Here is an 8,739-nt window from a genome sequence, read left to right as displayed (position 1 = left end):
AAGTTGATAATTCACTAATTCATTATAATACTGGTAACTTATTAACAGTTTACCTGACAAACAAGTTATGGGTCATACTCTTTTTTTATAAAGATTATTTGCAATTTACCTGCCACTTCAGAAATACCTCGGCCATGAAAAATTTTCAGCTGACTGGACCCTAGACTCATCTACAAAGCTTGTGATGCGGATTTCTTGGAACAATAAGATGAATTAACAGAAAGGGAGTGTGACTTACAGAAATGTAACTTTTGAAGGAAAGAATTGTTTTATCAATGTGCAAAGAATGAGCAGAGCATAGACAGTTGCAAAAGCAGAGATGTTATTGGTATTGTCTGCATAGGAAGAACTTCAAATAACAGGAGGAGGTGAAGCAGAATTACGTCCCAATGGCTATGAAAAACCACCAAATCTAGAGCTCCAGTGGAGTTGCTCCTGGAGAGATTTGCAATGACTGGAATCACATAATACCTGGCCACAAAATTCGACCGAGACGAGTTAGTACCGATAAAGAACAGTGGGAAGGAGAGGAAGATTATCAAACAACAGGGATTTCTCAATGACTCACTCGTGCGGGGCCAAAACCTGACAAGTGGTTGAAGTAGAGACTTGGCATGAGGATTGTCCCACTCCAGAGACTCCCACCTTTCCTCGTCATCCATCGAAATCACCTGAAGAGAAGGCGGAGCAGATGGGAGCTGATCATTGTTGTTGAGTCGGGGCAGATGCAACGGGATCCTCCTCAGCATTGGACAACGGTACACAACGATCTTCTCAATGGAGTCGCAGCTCAAAGTCCCATCAGATATGTTCTGTAGCAGTGGTAGATCCAGTAAATGCAAGGACTTCAACTTTGGGAGAGGGAATGGGAAGGAGGAACACGCGACATTTGGACTGGCCCCTCCATGTTCTCGTCCTCCACATATAATATCCTCCATCGCTTCACAGCTTTCAACTCTAATCCATTGGAGGTTAGGAAGGTGGAGGGACGATTCAAGCGTGAACAGCTTCCTGATGTTACAGCAGAATTGTATTTCCAGGAAGGAAAGATGGAGAAAGGCATTCAGTGGGATGCTCAAGGATGGCCCAGCTATTATTTCCTCCATTTTCTCGCAATTGTGTACTCTTATCTCTTTCAGATTTGGAAGGTGAGCCAGAAATTCAGATTCCAACAAGTTCTTCATCTTAGGACAACTAGATGCTGTAATCTTTTGAAGACTAGGGAAGGCACCGGGTAGTGCGACTGCAGTTATCCCCTCTAGTTCGTCACACCCATATAAACTAATCTCGCATAGATTTGGCAGGGAGAATTTTACCTCCAACATACCTCCAAATACCTTCTTCAGTTTTGGACACCCTCGGATAGATAATCGCTGAAGGCGGGGCAAGTGGAGAGGGGTAGAGCATGAATATGGAAACGATGTTGTGGAGTTGTGGATTAAAATTCCTTCATCTGGTCCTCCAGAGAGCACTCGTAAATTGTCCCATCTTATTATGTATAGCACCTCCAGGTCTTCAAGTGGGCCGATGTCGCACAAATTGGTCATACCACTGCAGTTTCTGACAATCAATTCCTGCACATTTTTGGGAAGCAGAACGCACCCATCGCTGCTTCGTCCTCGTGTTCCTGCGGTAATATGATTGCAACTGCCAACAACTACACGCCTTTCATGATTCACATCATTGTTGTCATCTTGTTCTTCTCCATTTACCTTGAGTAGGTAATCGTGGGGGCTATTTAGCCCAACGAAGCTTGCATAAGTGTTGAATGCTTCGATATTTGGAAAGGAACAATGAAGTGTTGCCAGCATCTTTAGTTCTGTCACGTCCTCTGCGTTTACTTCTTGAATTTTAAGGTGTTGTAGGTTTGCAAGGGTTGCTAACATTCCTTCTGGTAATGTCTCAATTTCTGTGTAGAGAAGATCAAGGTATTGCAGGTTCACCAGCATTTCCAAGCCCTCTGGCACTTCCTCGAGAACTTGACACCCAATCAGGTCCAACTTTCTTAGTGATATCAGCTTTCCCACATAAGGAATACGGCGTAATTCCGAACACCAGCTAAGCAACAACGCTGTCAAGTTCACCAAGTCCGAGAAGGAGTTTGGTAGTTTGGCGATTCCACATCCACTTAATTTTAGAACTTTTAGCCCATGAAGGTACATGAAGAAAGAGTCCGGTATCATCCTTAAGCTCTCATTATAGTTCAACAGCAAAGTCGTAAGCTTAGGACAATCAGGAGACATATCCGGTGGAATTTCTCTTAATTTATTCCCTGCCAAAGAAGCTTTCTCGAGACCACTTGTCCAGAATTCTCTGCCCGGTATGTCTACCAACTCCATCTTTGCCTTTACCATGTAAGCTGTGTTCATCACATGTAGTCCCATGTCCCTAATCAAAGGATGCATTTTTACTATCCTTTTTCCAAGAGTAGACTGCTTTTCCAATATGCAAGCATTTTCGAGTTTATTCAGTATGGCGTTGCACTGGTTGTGCAGCTTTTCTCTGCTCGCGATTCCACCAACCAAACCCTCGTCAATAAAACACTCTATCAGATCCTCTCTAGAGATAAATTCTCCTGAGCAATAAAGTACACAAACCAAGAAGCATTGTCGAACTTGATGATCTACCAAATTCAAGTAGCTGAGTTTCAGCCTCTCGAACATCTCCAGTTCCATTTTCGAGTCTCCTAACTTTTGGAGCACGTCTTGCCATTCATGCGCATTCTCCACTCCCCTCATGCTGGTTGCAATCTCAACAATGGCAAGGGGCAAGCCCTCACACTTGCCGACAACAAGCTTTGCAATTTGCTCGACTTCTGTTGGGAGATCTGGGTTAGTCATATTTGTGCGGGAAAACAAGGTCCAAGCTTCATCTGGCCATAGAGGTTTTATGTAGATATGCTTTTGGCAAAGCATCCTACGACACACATCTAATGATCGAGTTGTCAGTACCAACTTAATCCTACCGGCTCCAACCGAAATTCCCACATCCTCGAGCATAAAGTGCGTCAGCAAACCATCTAAAATTAGGACCGATGTCTTCTTCGTCGCCAGATGTCTGGACAACATGCTTGCCCTTTTCTTCACATTCTTCTCCTTCAAGAGGTCATCCAGATTTACCATATTCGCAATCTCAATTTGCAGGTCATAAACGCTCAAATTATGTGGCACAGTGACCCAGAATACATCCTTGAAGGCCGGATTCTCGAGCAGTCTATTATGGACGTGCATTGAGATGGCTGTCTTGCCAACTCCTCCCATCCCGTAAATGCCGATGATTGAAATCTCATCCTTCATCAAGAAGTCACAGATCTCATCCACCATTACCCAGCTCGTCTCTCCTACTAGCTTCGTGGTCATTAAGGGAGCTGTTCTGTCGCAAACTGCTCCTGCGGCAATCGTTGACCCGGACATGCTGCAGAAACTACCTCGGAATTGAATCTCTTCAACTTCTTTGATCAGTTGTTCCACTCGTGCCACATGCTGCAATGGGAGAGATCTTCCTTCTCTCATTGCCTGCACCACACTCCAGTATTCTCCTTTTATACTCTTCACTTTCTTCCACCGCGACTCCAACTCATCTATGTCTGCTTCTCTGCTGCAAATAAACTCTTCTAGCTTTCTCCTGAGAGTTCTCATATTCTGGCCAACAAGGCTGCAACTGCTGTGTCCTTGGCCCTCAAGGGGCACATCATGGGTTCTTCTCGCATCTACTATCGAGAGTTGTCCACAACCACAAGCAAGACCAACTTAATTAGAGATACAGAAGAACGAAACAGAAGAAAACTCTGCAATGATTATCATCGGTATCATGATTTTAGCAGTTAGCTTGCATTTTTTAGTTTTCTTTTTTGTAATTAATCATGGCATTTTCCTTATCGTCGGTGGCATCATGTGATCAAAGTATTCACATATTGTTTTTTTATCAATATCATGCTGTCAAAGTATAATTCAGAACAGAGCTAGAAGGAGAAGGATTGGCAATAGAATAAAAAGACAGCAACATAGGCCAAGGCAATAGAATCAGACTTTATCCCAACGTTGTAAAGCTGTAAGCCTCAGTGCCGGCTGTTGGTGTATTGAACCCCAGTGAACATGTAACAACTCCTTGTGAAGCTAGTGACTAAGGATGAAAGCAAAGAGGTTCTTTTGTCGACTTGGACCCAATGGGTTCACCTCCCACTTCTCTACTTCTGCTTGGACAGTGGATGGGAAGGACTTCTCAGAGGCCATTATGGTGTTTTCAAAATTATCATAATTGCTGAGAAAGGTGAATTCTACTATCATAACCTTGGTTCCCGATGTTGCAAATGCCTCCAAGAAGATGCATTATGGACGTAGTTTTGTAACATCAGTATAAGTGTACTACTAAAATCTTGGCAAATAGACTCAAAGCAGATTTTGCCCGGTTTTATCGGTTTTAACCTAGCTGTTTTTGTTGAAGCTAGATCTATCTCTGACAATGTGCTCCTGGCCCATGAGTTGGTCAAAAATTATTACGGAGCAAAGGTTTCTCCTGGAGGCATGATAAAGGATGATCTCAGGAAGGCCATTGACTCTGTCAGCTGGGATATCATAACTGTTGTTTTAAAAATAATTCAACCGCATGACCAGCTATTGTAGGGATTAAATCTTGCACATCATCTCCCTATCTTTCCATATCCGTTTGCATATGCTATGGAAGTTTTCTCGAAGATGTTAGATGCTGGAAACAGCCTAGGAAAGGATTAATTATCGCCCTTCTTGTCCTTGAATTCAGCTCACACACCTCAACTTTTCAGATGATCTCATCTTCTTTGAAGATGACAAGGAGTCTTTGACAGAGAACATGGCTTTATTTCATAAGTTTCAATCTGCATGTGATCTTCAACTCAACACTCTGAAGACTGAGATCTTCCTAGCAGGATATGATGAGGCTTATTCCCAACAGATAGTTAACAGGAGTGACAAGGGTTGCAAACCTCTGGTAGAATAAGTTTCCTCAACAACTGCTTGTACAGCTAAGCACTTGTCTCATTCAGGGAGGCAAACAATTTATCAGTGGAAACTTACTTATCCTTAAAAGAACTTGCTAAATATCCTAGTTTAATTTCTTGACAGAAATAGGTACATACTAAAACTTACATATGTCAATTATGGATAGATTGAGAATTGTTTTTGTGAATTAAAGTTTTAGCCATGTGGATAATGATTTCTCTTATGAGATTGAAATTGTCTTTTTCCAAAAATCACTAGTTACAAATACGAAAATACTTACTTTTCCAATAATGACGAAAAAGCTAGCTAGTATAATTAGAAATTACTTGACGTATTAATAACTTTTCATATGAGATGTTACTATGCACATGGATGAGCTTTTGACTTTTAATAGGTCAACAATTACATCTCCTCATTGAAATTTATTGATCACTTAAACAAAGCCACTAGTTACTAGCAAGAACAAATTAAGGGTGTTTATTTTAACCTGTAAATTTGAGAAACCCGGATCAATTTAGACCGACTCATTAGGATCTTTAGGACCGAGAGTTGACCTGGTCAGGCTACTTGGCCTATTTCTAATTTTTTCTTAAGGTTGGTCCGGACTATCAAGCTTAAGATGCTCGGGTCTAAGCTAGCATGAACAAGGTCGTAATAAACTTTGACAATAAAAGCATTGCAAAATTCATAACATAAAACGTAAAATTAGTCACTTTAAGGAAATTATCAAAAAATTCCCTAATAAAGCCATATAACATGTTGAAATTAAAAGGGAAAATGACATTAATCCTAAACATTTTTGCACGAAGTTCAATCAAGTTTCAAAAGTTTTAAAAAGTGCAAACAAACACTAAACACTTTGAAATCCGTGCAATTGAGTCCTATATTCGTTGGCAGAGACATCTAGTAGCTTGGACCATTTTGATTTTCTTGATATATCAAGCATTATTTTGATCACAATTAAACAAGAAAGTATGTGGGTTTTGTCAATCGCAGAGTATCTAACTTGATTAGCAACATTAATTGGACTTAAAACTCAACTTTTTGCAAAATCAAGTGAAATCCAATTTAGGTATCTTAATAAAAATTCGATTTTTTTATTAATTTCACATGAATTTAAATTTTATTTTCAATTGATTATCGCGAGCAATTCGCATACAACCAATGATGATAAAAGCTTAATCTCTTCTACATGATTATGGTCGAAGCCGTGCTTAATTTGATGAGCAGTTCAAAATTCCGGCAGTATCTAAATGTCACTAGTAGTAAGACTAAAACTTGATAGCATGAATATCCAAATACTTAGGACTTTATTGCACCTTTTGAAACGTTTAGAACTTGATTGCTCTTTGTATAATATGTTTAGAATTTTTGTGTAATTCTCTAATCTATAATTAGCGTCAAATTAGTCGAAGCATTAAAAAGCCAAGATTAATGCAACTCCACTACTCTAGTCAGAAAAAATTTTGCAGCAACATTTTAATATAGGTAAGAATATATATAGCATAGAAAATTTACTCTGTAGCTGCGTAGCCTGTGGAAACTCCAAACTGGTGGCACCTAATTCAGCTTCTCCTGAGAAGCCCTGATGGCTGATAGGATTGTCGTAGCAGTGCGTCTGAAGGGGGAAATCTGCATATGATGGTCCTGCGCCGAGCGAAACAGTCCGCATTCGTCCAGCCGATTGTCGAGAATCAGGGCACAGCGGCATGTCATGGTTGCATGTGTGTCTAGATGGGATTTGTGGTATGATGCTGGGACTAATCGCATTTCCTTCCATTGATTCCGCGGGCGACTCGCTATCCCTGGTGCTTATGTCGGGCAGTCTGGAAGCCTCAATGGCTCTCCGGAACTTCTCCCTCTCCCGGTCGTTGATACCGTGGCAAATATCGATGCCTTGTTTCCTTATCCCGGCCAAGTGAAACTTCATCCTGGTGACGGTTCCGCCATACTCATTGCTGCAGAGCCTACACCGCCATTTCTTGCCGCCGTCGGAGGGAATCATGTACTCCCAAATTGGATCTTTCTTTCTGCCCATATCTATGTGTGTACTTTTACACACAACATATAAATCCATCGACATAGAAGTACGAGACAAGGATCAACAAATCAATACAGACACAATGAGATCCAAAGTAGAGCAGAATCAACGACCATAAGCGCTAGGCATGCGGCCTGGCGGCATGGCAGGCAGGTCTAGTCTAGGGACGTCGGGCCCGTTCGACACAAGGGAAAGCCAAAAACAAAAACAAAAGCAAAAATATTGCAAATACAATTTTAAGTGGCATACCTCTACTCTAATATAAGGGTCATTGATGCTGTGCTCGCAATTCTCAGGATTGTGTGAAGTAGCTTTGGAACCAAGAGAATTCTTGCGATCCTGATTGAAATGAAGGTGGTGTTAAGCTAGTCGGGTTATGCTAAAGTTGATCGAAGTGTGTGAAATTGGAAAGACTTGGGGAATCTGGACTGTGTTTCGTTGGGGGAGTTTTCCAGGGTTTTAGTCAAAGAAAGAGCGGAGGTGGATCGGTTCTCCTCAATTGATCAGCTCACAAGCTTCGAGCAAGCTGAGTGTTTAGCTTTGACAGAAACCCTCAATTTCCTCTTGTCTCGGGCGGGTGATAAAATGACTTTGGAGTCAGACTGCTTTACCTTAGTCAACAACGTGAAAGCTTCACAGAAACTGCCCTGGGAACAGAGGGCCCTTATCTGCGAAGCTCGCGAGCTGCTTCTTTCTTTCTCTAATATTAAGCTCCAATATTGTAATAGAAATAGAAATAGAGTGGCGGACTGGGTAGCGAAGGCTTACAGAAAAAAAAAAGCTCTCTCAACACTGGTTGACTAGTCCTCCGCAGGTCCTCACTGAACTGCTTTGTTTTGAGACCCCGTTACTGGGTTCCTCTGTTTCTGGCTATCAATGAAAAGCCTTTAGTTCTGATAAAAAAAAAAAAAAGCTTAACTTTGGGAGACTTTCGGTAAATGGAATCGTACGGGTCATTAGAAAAAGACAGTGGCAGTGCTAATTTTCTTCTATTTCTTCTTTTTTCAAACGATAGTGGCTTACTTTTGTTAAAATGAAATGACAAACTTCCGCGTAGCAGCAATGGGTTTTATTTGTCCTGTCGGAAATTTGTGGACTTTACACGCCATACCCCATGTACTATCCGCGTCATATGCTTGTGCTGAACATTTTATTGACTTAAATCTTGTCCTCAGTGAAAGTGCCTTTGTGGGTGGACATTAAAATAGTTGGGAGTACTGCTTAGAAAGTCCGCAACGCTCATAACCGTTGATTGCACGAAGAGTTGATAAGCATGACATTTAAAGAGTTCATAGTGAATAAGCTGATATGAAGGTAGAGCTCGAAAGTGATAGCATATTAGTATGCGGGCTTATAGCAAGCACTTATCCAGCCTATGGCGCATATGGGCTGTTATGAGGATTGTAAAAAGAGTTTAGCCCAGTTTAAAAGTACTTCGTTGATCTATAGTCCGCGAGAAGCAAATCATGTGGCGGAATGGATCGCCAAAACATTTCGTAGAAATGCCCTTCCCTCTAATTAGATTACTAAACCCCCTAACCCCTTTGGGATCTTTTATGTTTCTATATTGAACATCTTTGTTTTGATTATGGCACTTAATGAATGAAGTACTTTTTCGACCCCAAAAAAAAAATAGTTCATAGTGAAGACACCTCCTTTGTCACTTGAATGTTTTCACTAATGCACAACGATGGATCGAGACGTCGATCGGAGATTGATGAG

At 41.2% G+C, this 8,739-nt stretch overlaps 1 protein-coding gene across 4 annotated transcripts; it reads right to left on the bottom strand.

The window, feature by feature from the left end:
- Positions 1–203: 203 nt before the first annotated feature.
- Positions 204–7,434, bottom strand: LOC115679477 (disease resistance protein SUMM2-like). 4 transcript variants are annotated; one of them, XM_056310487.1, is made up of 3 exons: positions 7,267–7,434; positions 6,495–7,027; positions 204–3,709 (listed from the first exon to the last, which is right to left on the bottom strand). In XM_056310487.1, exons 2-3 carry the CDS (start codon positions 7,012–7,014, stop codon positions 273–275), a joined length of 3,957 nt encoding a protein of 1,318 aa, XP_056166462.1. In that variant the 5' UTR covers positions 7,015–7,027; positions 7,267–7,434; the 3' UTR covers positions 204–272. The 4 variants fall into 4 exon arrangements, with proteins under 4 accessions (XP_056166462.1, XP_030458935.1, XP_056166464.1 ...); XM_056310488.1 differs by lacking the exon at positions 7,267–7,434 and having other exon boundaries at positions 304–471; positions 569–3,709; positions 6,495–7,223; XM_030603075.2 differs by lacking the exon at positions 7,267–7,434 and having other exon boundaries at positions 6,495–7,223.
- Positions 7,435–8,739: the final 1,305 nt, after the last annotated feature.

This window comes from Syzygium oleosum, unplaced genomic scaffold (assembly GCF_021117445.2).
Source record: "Syzygium oleosum isolate NSW1041296 unplaced genomic scaffold, Sole_v2.1 Sole_v2.04, whole genome shotgun sequence".
Lineage (NCBI taxonomy): Eukaryota > Viridiplantae > Streptophyta > Magnoliopsida > Myrtales > Myrtaceae > Syzygium > Syzygium oleosum.
The sequence above is the reverse complement of the archived record's forward strand: the minus strand, read 5'-3'. Positions and strand labels throughout refer to the sequence as shown.

Bases quoted from the DNA above. Each gene is read 5' to 3' on its own strand.
- LOC115679477 (XM_030603075.2), bottom strand. From the start codon at position 7,059: ATGTCGATGGATTTATATGTTGTGTGTAAAAGTACACACATAGATATG. The intron at 3,710-6,494 runs GTAAATTTTCTA...TCTCGATAGTAG, and splicing joins ACAGGCTACGCAGCTACAGA to ATGCGAGAAGAACCCATGAT.